At 50.2% G+C, this 17,578-nt stretch overlaps 1 protein-coding gene across 1 annotated transcript in view; it reads right to left on the bottom strand.

Moving 5' to 3' along the window:
• Nucleotides 1-1,153: 1,153 nt before the first annotated feature.
• LOC144093720 (uncharacterized) overlaps nt 1,154-17,578 on the bottom strand; it is a 47,636-nt gene continuing 31,211 nt past the window's right edge. The window contains exons 2-3 of the mRNA XM_077627359.1: nt 6,743-7,024; nt 1,154-2,899 (exon numbers count right to left, since the gene is read on the bottom strand). Coding sequence (XP_077483485.1) covers nt 2,735-2,899; nt 6,743-7,024 — 447 coding nt within the window. The 3' untranslated portion in view covers nt 1,154-2,734. The remainder of the gene's footprint in view (nt 2,900-6,742; nt 7,025-17,578) is intronic.

Genomic DNA, 17,578 nt, shown 5'->3' with positions numbered 1-17,578 from the left:
CAAGGCGTTAGCGCTGGGGCGAAAGGAAAATTAGTTGTTTCACCATCAAAGATATAGACGTCGTGCTGATGCAATTATCCCCTTGCATGCTGATGTGATAAGTTTCGAGAATTTCGCGCTCCACCTTGCTCTTGGCTCTGCCTAGAATACAAACATTGCAAATCAGTAGGTAGCAGCCGCAATCCCTACAGTGGCAAGAGAGGTTTGCTCGGTCAGTGGGGTTCAAAGAGTTGTGGTGCTCTCACAGCCTATCACTGATACACCGGCCTGTTTGGCCGATGTAGACATTTTCACTTGTCAGGGGAATCTTGTACACCACACGTGTCGCACATGTAATGCAACAGTTTTCATACGGCGTAGTATACACAGGAGGTCTGGTTCTACCACGAGCAACACGTCAAGAAAGGCTTGAAAGTTTTCATGGCGCAGAAAGGATGAAGCTAACGTCTTGCTTTACAGTAACTTCTTTTGATGGTGTGGGAAAACCTGTGCGCATATGGCATTGCCTCAATTTTTTTTTCTGTTCGGCTGCTGTTGAGTCAGCCATTTTCGCATCTCGGCTCTTGTTGCGTACCTCCTAGTGGAGATGTGTGTTGCTCATTTTCACAGCTATAACTCTAGCTCCATAACGTATAGCACTGTACCGCAGCGCTCTCACTAGCGTTTCGCTGTCCCGTAGGATTACTCGTTTTGTAGGAATATTCCCTCTTTGTGCGGATAGTCGTATAACTATTCGACCGTTATTCGAATCGGTCCTATCGCTATTTGATCAGTATTCGATCTGTTTCGAAGAAGTACTGTTCGCACACACCTATTAGTTTCACTTTTAACTATTCGTTTTGATAGTTAGTAATTTAGCATAACGTGCTTTTCTGGCACCGATGGCACTATTTCAGCTAAGAGCCACTTTCAACAGGTCCAGTAGATTAGTCAGAAACAGCGTGTTCAACTTTGTGTCAAAACATTTTTTGTTTCTAAATTTTTGTGGCGATAAAAGAAATTTCGCCAACGAAAGAATAAAGTTTGTATCTTGTATTGATGTTTTTGGACAGTTTCTAATATTTAAAATACCGATTGATATTTTCAAATGCTGCAGGAATTTTTTTCCCACAAATACGCGAACAGAACCACAAAACTTGAAAATTGTGTACAAGTGAGTATTTATTTCAACTGCTACACAGCACGTCACGCACACGCAACAGCAGGCAGCAGTCACTGAAATGCTTGGTGGGGAAAAATTCAGCCCCACGAGCAGGGCTCCTCAATCTCCTATTACTTTCGGACCAACAGCGAATTCCGCTGCGAAATGCGAACAATACGTAATTATAGTGCACTTCTCGCGCTCTTCTGGTAGAGGAAAAGCCGTGTATCCTGAGTTAACAGCTCGCGCAAAACATAGTAAAAACGAAACTACCTAAACAGAAGGCTACACGCAGTGTGGCTGAATTTTCTAGCGATTATTTTCCCGATCGATTCCTTTGGCCCTAAGCACTAGTGATGACCACCCTTTGACGTCAGAGCTGGTCGCTAGCGAGCAATATCTGTCGCCGTTAGGGTATTGAAGGCGCGGTCAACCAATACCCAAGAAGATCAAGGACCTGCGGGAAATCTGGGAGCGAAAGGTTACAAAATGTGGCGCTCGTTGACGTCTGAAGAACATTCCTTCTTAAGATGAAGAACACGCGAAAAAATTGACAGGACGGTTACCACTGGTTAGCGCGAGATTCAGCGACAGCTGTTAAGGCATTCGTAGTTCACGATACGTTGTGGTAGAGAATATGAGAGCAGCCTCACATCTGTGCAGTTCTAGGGCGCCCTTTTCAGTTCTCCGCACATAGTCGTTCTTCGTCTATGTCTCCTCTGCAGTCTGCCGTTCAGTTCTAGAAGCGCAGTGCCACCGATGATCCTCTCCTCGGGCGGCGCGTTTCGCAGCAGCTGTCGCAGATGGACCGTGCTACATTCCTTCGCTCTCGCCATACCCTTCCTCCCCATTCCACGGTAACCACCTTCCGGACAGTTACTGCAGCAACCATCTTCTGGCTACGCCTTCCTACGCTCTCGCCATAATGCCCCCTTCCACGGTAGCCCTCCTCGTACTTCCAGGGTAACTACACCCCGGGTGGTTTCCGTGGCAACCGCCGACCGGATGCGTCTTCTTACGCTCTCACCATACCTTCCTCCTTCCAGTGGCAACCATCCTCCGATTGGGGATTCCTCCGCTCTCCCGATACCCTCCTCCTTCCACGCTAACCACTTTCCGGATGGTTCCTGTGGTAACCACACACCAGTTACGCATATATGCGCTCACGTGATACCTTCCTCATTGCACGGTAACCCCCCTCCGAGTGGTTCCATGGCAACGCACCCGCAGGTTACGCCGACGAAGCGAAACCTAGGAACGGGCGCTTAAGAGCTCTCACTGTAAAACGAAGTTATGAAGTCCCTTTCTTTCCATGCGTGGAATCGAGGAGATGAATATAATGAGCAGTGCTCTTGTACTTAACGAAAGAGGTAGTGAGGCTTTATAGGGTGAGCACCATAGCGAAGGTGTAATAGAAGGGTGGTCGCTCTGCCCGCAGCAGCTTCCATGTGGTCGCATTCCCGAACGAGGGCGCGGATGTTGGCTCCCAGGATTCCTGCGCTGTAGACCTGGTCACTGGACATTGCCGCAGTGATGAGCCTTGCAAAGCCGCCGTCACTAAACGGCCGGCGGCTATCAGGGCTGCCCGTAGCACTACGAAATCTCGGAGAACACTTCTCGGGGAATGGGTATGGGATGTTGGCCTTCGTAGGGCATCAACTTCTGAGACCTGGGGTGCAGGGCGTACGTGCCTTGAACCACGAAAGTGGGCCGGAACGGATCGTGACCAGGCAGAGGGGGACCCGGCCGCCGGCTTTCCTGCGCACAGTGAAGAACGCGCGAGGCAACGAGAGTCGTAAATACAGGGTTTGCAAGGCTGTGAGGCATGAGAGAAGCCAGCAATTGTAGATGTAACTGTCCGCCGCATCAGCTTGTGGGCTTCTTGGTATTACTTTTGCTTCGAACGTAGCTGGTGCTTTTTATAAATGCCCATTTTGTTTTAGCAGGCAGTTAATTAATTAGTAGCTTAGAGTTTGCGCCGGCGTTAAATTGCCTGATTGAGAAATTTACCAGCCTGAGTGACGAATTTGGCGCTCAATATCATGAAGCATTAAGTGCCTCGTAGAATTATGCAAAATAAAATTGACTTATAATGCCACTCTGTTCCAATAAAAAGAAACTAAATTTTAATTATGTTATGGGCAACCTGAAAAGGCCATCCATGTGTTGTGCACATGAGAGCATGACTTATGTATGCTCCCATGTGCCCTCTGCAGGCACAGGTGGTTTTGCCTGAAAGCTTTTAAAAAATATGGACGTTTTAATCTATTGCTATCGACAAGGATTTTCATATTCATTCTTCGAGGCATTGTAACGATCATCTCCGTAACTCTCGCAGCTTGTCATCAAATCTCTCAAAGGTTAACCTCGACGGTCCGTTACACTAACGTAATCTAAGTGATTACTGCGATTCCTTCTTACAAGATAGCGCTAGAGCTTCCATGTAAAGGCGATATCAGCAAATGGCGATAATATACGTGCGGAAATTGCGTCCAGCCGTGCAAAAATATTCACTATATCGTATATCTCGCATTTTCCATCTGTATAGCAAAAGTTCTCAGTCTAATGCCACCATGGCCGTACCGGAAACGTAGCCGTGTGCTGGTGAACAGCTGGGTTGCTTTACTGGCGCAAGATCGGTAGCAGTGCTGCAATTACTTCACATCACATTTAATTGGAAGAGCAGCGAGTGCAGTGACCATTGTATCGTCGTACGGACCAATGCCCGCTGCAGGCACAAGTGGTTTTGCCTGAAAGTTTTAAAAAATATGGACGTATTAATCTAGGGCTTTTAACAAGGATTTTCATATTCATTTTTAGAGGCATTTTAAATGGTACTCCTGAATAAATGTGCACTTGTTATCGGTAAGAACGTTTCGCCATAGTTAACATTTGTGCGGAGACTTATTGACGCAGCATGGATTTTCCAGCGCCAACAGATTAATATGTTCTGCTAAAATATGCTTGCTAATTCAGAGCTCCGACCTATAGGTCGAACGTACAGAAAAGACACAATAAAGAGAGATCATAGTGCAGCAATCAGTCTTTACCTCACTGTGCTCGCTCTTGGGCATCACTTTGTCCACAAGATCGACCCATTGCCCTCTGTGGGCCGCCGTCCATGGACGGCCAGGCCTCTTGGCCTCGTCACCACATATACGAGCGCAGTCGACCTATAGTGTGCTCTAGCAGGCGACAACCCGACTACTGCATTTGGACTATCTAAACCTTTGGTTTCTTGGCTAACACGGCTATCATTGCCCGTTTAGCGCCCCTGTACCATTAGTGGGTCACGCGGTAAGACCAGACACACTGTCCGGTATCACATGAACATAAGTGCGGCTTTAGGCCAGTAGTGGCCGGCAGGCTCTGCATACATCCGCAATAAGCGCCGCGCTCTCGGAGCCGAGGCTTGCATTCTCCACCCAATTGCACAACGGCGGCCAACATCCGGCGCTGCATCGAAGCCATCACCCCATCCTTCACAATTAACACTGCTCTGTAACTCTTACTAGAGGCGACCTGTCGTGACGGTGCACTTTCTCTCCCACTCTGGGCCGATTAGACGTAGCACCTCCCGTTCCCATTGCGTGCACGGAGCAAAACTGGAAACGAGCCCAAACACAAAGAGGAGCTTACGAGCGCTAGCGAAATCCAGCAGCCGGTCCACTTAACGCCTTCGCTCGGCGTTCTTTTCGGCTCCAAGAGTTAAGCGTGTCGAGTTCGTGACGTCTGCCCGTCCGAGGCGGGCGAGGGAAGCGGGCCTGCTGCGTGTGGTCGCCGGTTCGACGCTCGTATAGCGACGCGGATCATGAAAGCGTCCCGTGGTCAGCCACGCGTGTAGCCTCTTCAGAGTTCTCAACGAGCCGATCTCTTCATTTCGCCGCGCGCTCGTCGGGCTCGCTGTAGCGTGTCGACCCGGCATCGGCGTCGTTCCCATGCCGCCGTCTCAGGCGCAGGCACGCCATGCATGGGCGCCGGAACGCAGATCGCATCGCTGCGGGTGCTCCGTCGAACGGCGTTTCCGCACCGCGGTCGAGCGAACCCGTTTCCCGATCGCGTTTGTCTTTATTTGCCGCCACCGCGCACGGAAGGTGTGAGAAAGAGGCTCGAGAAATCCGCTACTTCCGCCGATGAGCCTCGGGCTGCGCGAGCAATGCGCGCCACCCTGTTAATTACGCCAGCCTCTCTTCTACGCGCGAACGAAGGGCCGCTGCGTGGAATGGGCTACGGCGAGGCATTCAGATGGACAGCCGCGTTGGTCAGCTGCGGTGCAATAAGCCGCTGAATGCGCTCTAGCCGCGTGAACAGGCTGTCATTTGTCATTTGCAGATTATAATGCGCAAAATATTTCTACTATGTTAGCTGCCTTCGATTTCCTATAGTGAGGCTATGTAAACAGGGGCACCCCACATCTTTTAGCGCAGCGTACGCAATAGTGAAAATAGGGAATGAAGGAAAAGCACGGGGGTGTCCCCATTTGTTTCTCTGCGCAAACTCGACAGGATTTGAAGGACGAGTAATTGGGGAGTTGTTTACGGTTGCGCCAGCATATTAACTAGTTTCCGAAAAGAATAAACGCTTACCCTTACATGGATTGTTCTTTCTAGAGGTGCTCGTGCATAAAAAGGCGCAGTAGTTGACTTTTACTTTCTTATTTAGATATGATTCGACACCCTAACTTGTGCATCGAGTTTGCACAGAACGAGTAGTGAACAGTAAAAATCGGCATGTGATTCAGCTAGCTTCAGGACGATCTTTATGCGCGCGCAGGGGACGACCACCCGCCTCAAAAGAGATGAGGTGTACACAGACTTGGGATGACTTTTCCGTTCACTAAAACCTTCCGTCAGCGGGCTATAGCATAACTTTCAGATTCTACCTGGCTGCTACGACGCGCCCCGCTACTGCCTGGATTATAGCTGGAAGCAGTGCCAGGACGAATGCTCCGTCTCGCTGTTGAAAGCTGCGGTTCACGCCATCCAATCAGAAGCGGATCTGTTCGCGCCTGAGAGAAGTTCGTGAGTGGCTGAGCCCGTCAATTCGGCAGCAGTGATGGCGCTGCGTACGATGGCAAATGTGGACTAATTTTGTGCTGCACCAATGGAAGTGAACTTTGAGAATTCAGACAAAACACAGATGCGCCAAAAGCAATCGATAACACGCCGTCAAAGGCCCGCAAGGGATCCTGTCAATATAATTAAATGGTGTAGCATAGCGGAGACTTCCTAGTGGGGCATAGCACGTTTTGTGTTCTAGGTTTCTGATAATTTTGACAACAGTCAGTGCAGCTTCGCTATGCTACCAGCGAAGTATAAAAAGCGTATTTGCATAGGCCTCTGCACCACTGTTAATCTAGATGAACCTGCAACAAAAGCATTCCACCACAATGCCTTTGGTACTAGCTGAGATAGCCTTGATAACAAGCGGCGCACCCTTTTCTGTCTCGTGATAGCAATTATTTACCTGTCATGCGTTCTGCGACATGTATGGGAAGTTTCACTAGCGAGGCAGCTCTAGAAAACAAAACAAGAGAGCAAAGCCGCAAAATCTCGGGACCCGCCCCGCGGGCAAAGTCCAGGGGCCGGCGCTCGTCCTCACTTCGGCATCGAAGTCCTCGGGCGGCTCCTCGAAGCGCACTCGCTCGCGACTGCTGTGTCCGGGCAGCCGTCGGTCCTTGGGCTTGCGCCTGCGTATGACGTATACGGGGCCGGACCGCTCGGATCCGCTGGCCATGGCCTCCAGGTCACGCAGCAGGTCCCGGCCCCGGCCACGACGGAACACCACGGGCGCGTCGTCGACGTCGTCGGCGTCCAGGTAGCGGATGCGGTAGCGCCGCCGACCCGAAGCCAGCGCCGCGGCCGCGCACAGCAACACGGCCACCTGCGCGCAGGACGCGGTCAATCACGGCTGCGCCCTCCGTGTGGTAGCAAACTTAAGCTGTGCAATTAAAATATTAATTAATTAGTTTCACTGCACAATGCGACAAAGTTTACACAGCACCATTATTAGCGGCGCACCCCCTATGCAGCTGCACAAGACAATGTTTTGTTCAGTGAAGGCAACTACGTGGTCTTCATTAATAAACACGCCGTTGGTTAAAAGCTTGTATATGCAAATACCTCACCCTAGCACACGCGACACAACAATCACGATGCAGGACAGGCGCGGTGCACTGGGGTTTCTGAACCAGACGCATGGATGTGTGGAGTAAGTTTGCCATCCGCAGCTTCTTGTGCCGGCAGTACACGAACGCCTTCTGCGGTGCGGACTGTGTGAGCCCTGGGAAGCTTGTAGACGCGCATTATTTGAGGAACTCTTTGGTCGTGCCTGCATCTGGTCGCTTGTTGTGTGCATCCATTCAAGCGTATACTGAAGTGGTTAAACTTTCCAGTTGGGATATGGGCTCATATCGCCGTAATACTTTGCTCGCTTTTTTCACAGAAAACAATACAAGCACGTGGCATCTGGCAACATTTCGCGACAAATGACCTATCGTAACAATTCCCGCAGGTCTCGCCAGAGCCAGCATCGTATAATTACTTTCGCCACTGTGGGCATTCTGTTAGACTGATTTTGCGTTGCTTTTACACAGCCGGAGGTTGCAGTAATAACGATGTTGCTGAGACACAGGCGTAGTTAGCCTCACGGTAATTATTCCGGCAATGGCTATGTGTCTGGGCCGCATACGGCAATGAAGTGCCGGGAACATAATGACTATTTCAGGGCCGAGTTTAATTGGGGCATAGATCTTCCCAACGTATACAGCCTCATTGAGAACGTCTTCAAACGTGAGCGCTATTTTGTATAGCCACGCTGATAACGACATCGCTCTTCCAGAGGCTGTTGTGTGAGACTGTCTTGGTCACTGGATTAATGATACCTTCAGGTGGAATACACATGCAGCGATTGTGAAAGATAACTGCTTCCACGCGCTCTTTTCTAAGAGCTACTTGAAGTTTATTACGCTGGCAGCGCACTTATTGAAAAGTACAAAAATGACTGTATTTCTCAATGAAAGGCGACGTAAAAGGCCGTCAAGTGTATTTCTTCCTCTTATGATCACACGTTAGTCCCAAACTTGCTTAGATGAAACGTCTCGGTATTTATGACACAAGGACACCGTATAAGTTGCTCGCACTTTTTGTTATTTTTCATTGAAATAGAAGGCCTCAGCAAAAAAGGAAACCACACGCGTCCTCACCTCCATACCTCTGGTTATGACGCACAGAAACGGTACTTTTTGTCCATACCACCACTCCATTTTGGTATTTTTTCTCGATAACTATCACTGAAGGGAACAGTTTCATTTATTATTTATCGTTATTTCAGTAGCGTTTTAATCAATTTATATTTATGTCATGATTGAAAAACCCAGGAACCTGTACTTAACTCTCTTATTTCATATACTATAGCTCAAATCACTGTATTCGCGCCGCGAAACGAGATTCATTATTTCTTAACACGTAAGCAACGTTTAGCACAGGATTCGGTCATGTTTCATAGACTGCCCGTACTGAGTTCGTTTTTCTCTCTTTGTAAGAAAGCGTCCAGGACAAGCGCATCCCCTGCAACACGCTTACGCCGCCGCCGCTTCCATCATGCCGCATCATTATTTGCACTCGCTCCTCGGGCCCTCGCCTTCCCCGAGGCGTCGGATTAAGAGCAGACTCCCAGAAGGCGCGATTAGCATACGTTTCGAAACGCCGCGCGGCGGTCGGTACGTCGGTCGGCGCTGTGTTGCATGCATGCTGCAGGTGTTAACGAGAGCGTCTCGCGTTGTTGCGTGTCGTGTATCGGGGACACGCAGAGCTTTGCGAGGCCCGCGTATACTGCTTCGAATCACCGCTGGTACCCCCCCCCCCCCCCCCTCTCATCGAACGAGGTGGACCGCACGCGTGAGAGTAAACAATTCGAGGTGGTGCCGGAGGTGCGCGGCGGAGGCGCAGCTTTATTCGTGCGTGCGGCCGGACCCTTCGTGTCAGTGCTTCGGCGGCCTTCTTTTTCGTGTCGAAGGCCTCCCGGCGTGCACAGACACTGTGGAAAGGGTGCGCCACCTCGAGTCGATGAGTTTCGGCGGACACAAAAAGTCGCGCCGCTCGCATGAGCCAACCGGCAGCGCCGTGGTGTCGCACAATGCTCGGCCGGAGTTTTCAGGGCTTGCTTTCGCCTCCATCGAGTGCCCGCAGTTGGTTACTTCACGAAGGTGCGCGCGCGACGCTCGGGTGTTTGCAGCGCGCGTTCGCGTTCGGCGCTTGCGGTTGTAACACGACCTTGGTGGTCACAGTTGGCCAACACCGGCGCCGACTGACTCGACAGATTCCCCGCGCCGCTCGCCTGCGCACGTTTTGCGAAAGCCAAAAGCCATTTGGCCGATGACGAACGACGGGGTGAATCTGTGCCACCCGCGGGCTCCCTATGCACTGCTCGAAACACTGTCTCCGCTACATGAGAGAAGGAAAGCGAAGGGGTAAAGAGGGGGGAAACGAAAAAAAAAATCTACGCGCATGAGCTAACCGCCTTCTTTCGTTATGACCCCCTGTCCTTGCTAGTTTTTGGTCGCGAGGTTTCCAGGAGAAACGTGTACACGATTCAGCGAGGCGTTATGTGTGTTATGGGTGACGAAAACCACAGCGCATAATTTCTTTCGCATCTCGTAATGATGGTGTTAGAAGAGCAAAAGAAATGAACTGCAGCCACAAGTATAATCTAGTCCTGCGACAAAAAGCGACACGGTGGCGCACTTCGGCACAAGGCTTGATGGTTACGCTTAACGTCCCGTCTACCAGTTACAGTGTAGCAAGGTTGAAATGCTCCGGTGAGGCGACTGGCCGGTTAGACAGTCGCAGATGTACACACCACTGCGTCGCATTTGTTACGTTCATCACAGAGACTTGGGAAGGGAAAAGAAAGCCGTAGGTAAGATACATTGGGTGGCTGAAGAGCGGGAGGGAGTAGGGGGGGGGGGGGGGGGGGCGTTGTGCTGAAACTTTAATATTAAAGCTATTTCAGGCCACAGTGAGGAATTTGGGTCCAAGCAGAGGATTCCGCACAGCTTCGAAATGGCGCACGCGCACATTACTTCTCCCCTGTCGTGCAGAAATCGCATGAAATCTCACGTCAATGAGAACTAAAATAAGGCAGAGTACTTGACTACTGCTGTAGCATAGGGTTCTTGAAGTGCGTTTGAGAAATTTTAGAATTTTGTAAGTTCTGCGATGCATGGAGAGCTATGGCATTTCAGAAAAGAACCTAATTAATTATTTATATTTATTTATCACAGAGAGTCGTTTGAAAACGTTTAGCATCATTTATATTTTCTTCTGTACTGCATGCAACGAACCATTTATCATCTCAGAGTAAACTATTCTTCTAGCAGAACAACCCGCCACATTTACCCGTACTATTTACTCGAACGCGATGCGTGCTTTAATCTGTGTGCTTCGTATTTATTATGGCAATGTGAAAAATATATAATTCTCTTCTTGGTTTTTGCACGTGCACATGTTTATTTATATTTCCATTCGATTTTGTTGGGACGGCTGGTAAATTTGTAAACTCTGGCCATCCGAGGGTACTGTGGCATCTGGGGCTTTAAAACGACTCAGTTTCTTTCTTTTTCTTTTTTCCTCACCAACGGTCTATTCTTGTTATTTTCTCTATTACACGTGAAAAGTTAAAGCCGCCACGTCTATACTGCAACAAAGGCTGCTTCGTCTCTTTATTATATTTCTAATGAACAATGATGAGGCGGACAAAGGAAGCAAGAGCCAGTATCGGCGTATCTCGTGCTCGCGGATCGTGCTCGGCATACTCGAAAGAGTTTGGCCGTAAGAGGCCGCAGTTAACCGGTAATGAACTTTAGGCGTGACACCAAGAGCGCTTGCCTCGTTCCGCTTCTCCATCTTCCTCCTCATCCCATTATCATTATTCCATTCCGTGCAGGAGAAACAGGGGCGATATAGCATCTTCATAAAAGAAGTAAGCAGCGGTACCGTTAAACCACGCTTTAATATATATATATATATATATATATATATATATATATATATATATATATATATATATATATATATATATATATATATATATATATATATATATATATATATATATATATCATGCGGCTTGTGAAGCAAACAGAAAATCTTAATTGCCGGCGGGGATTTAATCAAGAACGTTACGCGTAATTGCAGCCATCGCACTGGGGGAGCGCAATTGCACTTAGTTGCGCTAGTTCTCACCATTTACCGTTTTAACCAGTCCAGCGGCGCTAAGAACTCCCGCCGACGCGCTGAACGGGCTGTTTCGGAAGGCGGAAAAAAAGGCGGTTCGCAGACTCAAACTGCATCTGCGCGCGGCAGGCAAGCTCGCATCCTTGCGCTCTGCGTGCTTCTCCGTCAGCATCGCCCGTGTGCCACGTGCGATGCGCGGCGACCCCTCGAGCGGTGCTTCGCGCGCTCGGGCCGTGCATCACGACCGCGCCGAGCTCACGACATGATATCGAAGCATTGACCCGGCTCCCTCGCGAGGGGGCCTTTTCCACGCGCTCCTGCGCGGCGCCTGAGGAAACTGCCTAAATTATTTGTAACGAGAGCAACGGACTGCGGCGGCAGAGGACCGGTGGCGCTGCGCGTGTTGTTGGCCACTCGACGACACGCTTTCTTTCGCTTTGCATCTGATTCCGCGCCCGCCGGCGGCGAGTTTATTTGCCACCCGTGCGGTGCCCGATTTGCATACCCGCATCCGCGAGCAGATCCCCTTCCCCGGCGCATTCGTACACGCCGCGTAAGGTGCCTGCGGAAGAAACAGCCGGTTGAGAAGCCCGCGCCAGAGTACGGTCATAAAACTCCCCGCCTTTGCCGCGCGGGGTTTTCGCCGCGTTGGGAAAGCCGTTTTCGCTCGATGCTGGTGCCGAGAGCGTGCCAGTAGCGAGGCTTCCTGGATTCGGCCGGGTCGCGCGTCTGCGGCACGCGAGGAGTGGCAACAACCAAGAAGAAGGCTATAGCGCCTTCAAATAGCGCCAGGAAAGGACGACCCTCTAGCAGAAGCCGTTCGCGACTCGCAAAGTATGCGGAGCGACATTATGCCCCTGCTGTTGGCCGACGGGTTCTGCGGCGTCGCTGCGTGGAGCACGAGGGCATGCGACTAGAAGGAAAAGGAAGGGCGCGAAGCGGCGCTCCAGTCGGAGAATAGAGCCCGTACCGCGGTGTAACGTGTTACACGGTCCAGCGAAAATGCAAGGGGGAGGGGGGACTGCCTGACCGCGAAAAACAGTGAAAAGTCCGCTGTGCGAGAATTTGTCAATTTTTTTTGGGCACCCTTTTTTGAGCGGCTCCTCTGAGTGTGTGGTCACGCGGGGCCAGACTGCGTGAGGAAGAATAAAGATATAATCATTCCCGGCACCACTTTTTTCCCATTGCTCGCGATACTAACATCCTACGCATATATGCCTCCGTCTTATCTGTGAACTGCGATCTCACCCCTGGTCTCCATGCAAGATCACTTCATTTATTGAGACACCTGCTGTTTGCCGAATGACCCAAATACGAATACTTGTCAACATTAATGGTCAAGTTGATGCGATATTTTATATCATTGTTTCGAATAAGACCTCTCCAGGGGACCTGTACTCAGGACATCTATGTGGAGGCGTCGTGGAGCCAAACGTTGGAGGAGCGCCCCGACGACCCTATTCCTGTTCAGTTGCTGTGTGTGGTCTTTGCCGTGTGGTTCGTGCCATTTGCGCAGTTGTTACCGCCAGATGCGGCACTGATATATTTTTTTTTGCCAAAATGTTGAAAGCCAGTGCGCAAGTAGCACCACCTACATGCATACAGAACTCGCGAAAGCGTTTTTATTCCTTTCTTCATTTTTCAAGGAGATCACTTGCAAATCCGTGTTCCTTTGTAACCATCTCGTCCATATAGAGCCTCACGCCAGTCGAAGCACGATCCCTTCGCGTTCGACCATCGCTACTATCTCGTACCTCATTTTTCTCATTGATTTATGCCCGCTAAGTGTAAGGCGGGAATCACAAAACAAATCTGCAGGACCGGGCCAATTCAGTTCAGTCGTGCGCTGGGAAAGCGAACTTTCGGGACAAGGAAATGAAAACAAACAACGTACGGGACACACGCCATTCCCGGGCCGGTTTTATAGGAAACGACGCGGATGTACGAACCGCGTGCTTCCTTTTTTTACGGTTTGGTCCGGTTATCGCCAAGACACGGGACGAAGTAGAGAAGCGCGGTGCACGATGTCAGATCAAGCCATCATTTCTTCTCCGGCGCCACTCCATTTCCACGAGCCGAGTAGAGCGCACTGCCCCGTACGACGTCGCATTATAAGTGGGATGGGAAGGCTGGGGTGGTATCGACAGTAGACACCACGCTCAGGAGGGCCCGCCGATCGCTGCGTTCAGCGGAGGCATTAAAAGATAGCCGCTCTTCCCGGGCTTAAGCGTGGCAATTAAATGCACGACTGGAGCAACGCGGGGCACGACGGCGTGTGCTTCCGTGCGGCCAGGTTTCGTCCGCGGCCAGCGTGGAGAGCAGCGGGCGGAATTTATGCGCAAGTCGGGAGCCCGCCGCCTGCCGGAGGAGGTGCAGTGCGCGCGCCACGCGCAGCAGCACGGGCGAGTCCGCAGCATCCGGCCGCCTTCTATGCACGCGCTCCATTTAGAATGCACGGAAACAAAAGCCGGCCAGGTTAGCGGAGGGAGGAGGCCCGTGGACCTACGCCGTGCATATATACTATCCAGAGGGGTTTCGAGAGGAAAAAAAAAACGCAAGAAAAGGCGGGCTGACGCTTTCGCGTCTGGGACGGCTTACTTTCGCTGTGTATATATATTTGCCTGCAACGCGCGCGTCCCGCTTCTGGGAGGGACGAGCGGGGATTTCACGCTGCAATGCTGGATGCAAGGTTCTCTGATGGCGGCTTCCCACACACAAACGAGTCAGTAACTTGCGAGTACGCGCTCGGCATTCATCCTCGTGGTTTTATTTTGGGTCAGAATAATTTTGCTTCAATGCAGTTCCAAATAGTTTTGAAGAAAAAATTACCATACTTATCGGCTGCGTGTTTGATTTGACGCTTTTAAATACCAATTGGTGGTGCGCAATCTCCCGTGGGTGAATAGCTCTGCCAACTTTTCTGTAGCTCGTACTTTCTTCAGCTCACCGAGCTACAGCTGTGGCAAATAACATCAAAGATATTGGAGCTCAACGCAATGCAGCTTCGCTTCTTAGGACTCTCCTGCTACGCTAGTGGCTTCAGCGCTGTCCTTTAAGGAAGCCTTTGTGAAAGAAAAAAAAAAGCCTGAAGAAATGAAGCTTCGTGGGTGGCTTCACTAATACAATGCAGAGGTGCAAAGAGAAGAGCATTTAGGTTCACTATAGACCAGTCCGACACACGAAACGTGTTAAGCAGCATTGACGAACAAGCGTCACGGCTGCATCACGCTCCAATGCTGACGCATACTGTGCATGGCTCATCGTGCATGAGAACGCTCCTTGCAACAAGTTCTACTACAAGAGGAATAGTTGGGTGTTTTCACAGTGCATTTGCGCGCATGAATCCTTTAACGCCGGTACTCCGCCGTCCTCTCATCTAAACAGGCTGCAGCTCGGAGAGCGTAGATAACAACGGGTCCGCCCCTTCAGCTCCTACAACACCGTACGGTGGCGGTGCGGTGTAACCAGTTTTTCATCTTTGCTTAACCGCCACTCGTCTTCTGCACGTCGTCAAGAAATGATTCACTCTTCTTCACGACGTGTTCCCTTGCAGACAAAAAAAAAGGAATAACTGCTAGCTATCATCGAAAATATTATACGGCGAAGTGACGCAAATGGATCGAACGCCGAAAGTGTACAGTCCCTCCTGTCCAGCGCTCTCGATTTGCGCCGCTTCTCAGTCGGTTCGTGTCCGGGGTAACGTGATCAAGTGAGCCGGCTCTTCACTACTGCCGCGTCGTACCGACCAGTGTGCCGTGCGCGAAAAACAGGACAGTTCGCACTCCTCTCACTTGCACTTGTGCTCCCAGCGTGCATCGCCACACAGGTCGGAGTGCCGCGCCCAGTACGATTTCCAAGAGCGATACACAAATTTGGGCTCGTCCCGCCCTGCTCGTCGGCATTCATGGGGTGTATTATCGGCACGTGTCGTCTCTTATCGCGAGAGTAGATTTTTTTTTTTTAGAGTATGGCAGCGGCTCATCGTGGATTATGTATTGCGTTGGATAATTAGGTCAGAACTTGGAAACAAGAAGCGGTGCTCGGGATTTGCATAACCCTGTTTACGCGCGGCTCGACGTTCTGAAAAATGACCTCTAATGAAGTGCTGTCATATTACCAAGTTGCGCAGAGTCCTCATTCACTGTCCTGGTTAGTGGGTGAAGTGGCACAGGGACGGGATTTTGTGAGGCGTAAACACGGGGAAATGCCGCTTTGCAATTTCGCATTATGTATGTGACCGGATGAACAAACTGGTGAAAATTTTATAGAATTTCGCATTGGAATGTTATCCGATTGAGTTGTTTTCATAATATGAATGTCACCTATAAACGCTGCATAATCCAGTTATCTTGCTGAAATTACTGTTATCAGATTTAGAGAAAGCGGACAATGCCTCTATAGATACCATAGGTGAGAACAAAGCGGAGAGTCAAGTAGTAAGACTTGAAGCGGAATTGCTGGCAGGCGAACATCCTTGAACAGAAATGTCCTTGAAGTCCTGGACTCTAAACTGGCTCTAGGCTTTTGAAAACGGCCGTCCTTATTGCAGTTTAATTCAGTGAACTCAGCCGAGACTTACACTGAGCGAGAATTCGCGATACGGACTCGTCCTAGAAGATGATGAAAAAAGAGCACGTTATTTGTTTAGCGAAAACGGAAGGGGGGGGGGGGGGCTTTATTTTGGGGGGGGGGGGGGTGTCATTGCTTCGCATGGTTCTCATGCGTCCTGTCCCGGTGGCTCAGTGACAGTGGTGCTCGGCTGCTGAGCAAAGGGCCATGGAGTAGAATCCTGGCCGCGGTGACCGCATTTCGATGGAGGCGAAATGCAAGAATGCCCGTATGCTCCGCGATGTCAGCACGCCGTGATGAAACAAAAAAGGAAAACAGAAAAAAGACACGTATATGACCTTAATCTGGAACCCTCCACAACTGCAGCTTTCTCTGTGGTAATTTTGATTCCCTCCGTCATCCCTCCCCTTATTGCGCGGTTCAGGACTCCATGGAAAGCGAGACTGTTACTGCGGATTTTTTTTCCTCGTAAAACGATGTTTTTTTTGCATTTCTCACGCATTATAGCGGCGTCCCAATCATCCGAAGCGAATGCTTCAAAAGCAATCTACGGTGCAGTATCACCTAGAGTGCTGCATGTACCGACGAGTGCACGTGGACGGCGTGGCTGCATACGGCCAGGCGTGGGAACAGCCCGCGAGCGGTGAGCGCAGGGTGTTTCCTCAGCTCCCTTTGATGGAGTGCGAGGCCCCCTCGGGGCGAACAGCGGCCCTTTAGGCACCGAACGAGATAAGGGCGATTTGGAGGAGCTCACCGGCCGCCGACGGCGTCCGGGTAACTAACTATGCGAAGAGCTCGGATCAGACATGCATCGGGCGCAGTACGCTTGGTGCTTCAGGCAACGACCGGTGGAAGAGAGACATGAGGGTGGGAAATTAGAACCGCGTAGTACCTTCGCATCACGTTCTTTTGATTCGTAAAGGAGTAGGCTCTTTAGATACCGCGAAGAGCTTGATAATACATTGTATACAGAGTGCTTGTTTACAGCATACTTGCTCGTTCACTTGCTTCCGATGTGGAGCGAAAATATAAAGGCAAATGTGACGTGTACAATGTTTAAGCTCCAAGTGAAAAAGAAACAATTTCGCAGCATTCCCTTCAGACACCAAAAAAAATGCGCGAGCTTTCCGTTTCGACATACTACGCTGAGAGAACCGACAACGGACACCATTCACCCCTCACGAAATCCCTCACAATGTTACGCTCAAAAAAAAAAAAAATCAGGCGACGTGTTTGTTACTTTCAAGTTCATTTGTTTCATTATTATTATTGCTGCCACCCATTCCATCGTTCTAGTTCTACCGTCGCCGAAGCGAAGAACCTAAGTTTTCATCTGCTCATTGAAATGCCGTCAAACAAGTGCGGCATGCGATAGCAAGTGCGCCGCCTCCTGTGACTCTAATATACCCGCTGACCCAGCTGAAGCCTACATAATGGTTGAAAATAGGCAGACCCGTAGTGGCCCGCTCAGGCCGCCGTTTAACAATCCTTTCACCAAGGCCCGTTACAGAGCACTGGGTTCTTTGATGACTACAGACGCCTGCATGCATGCACCACAATAATAATAGTAGTGATATTAATAATTATAATATTAATTGTGTCCATTTTTGAGTATAATTGTATATTAATATTT

Source organism: Amblyomma americanum, chromosome 1 (genome assembly GCF_052857255.1).
Source record: "Amblyomma americanum isolate KBUSLIRL-KWMA chromosome 1, ASM5285725v1, whole genome shotgun sequence".
NCBI classification, from domain to species: domain Eukaryota; kingdom Metazoa; phylum Arthropoda; class Arachnida; order Ixodida; family Ixodidae; genus Amblyomma; species Amblyomma americanum.
This window is presented reverse-complemented; position numbering and strand designations above follow the sequence as displayed.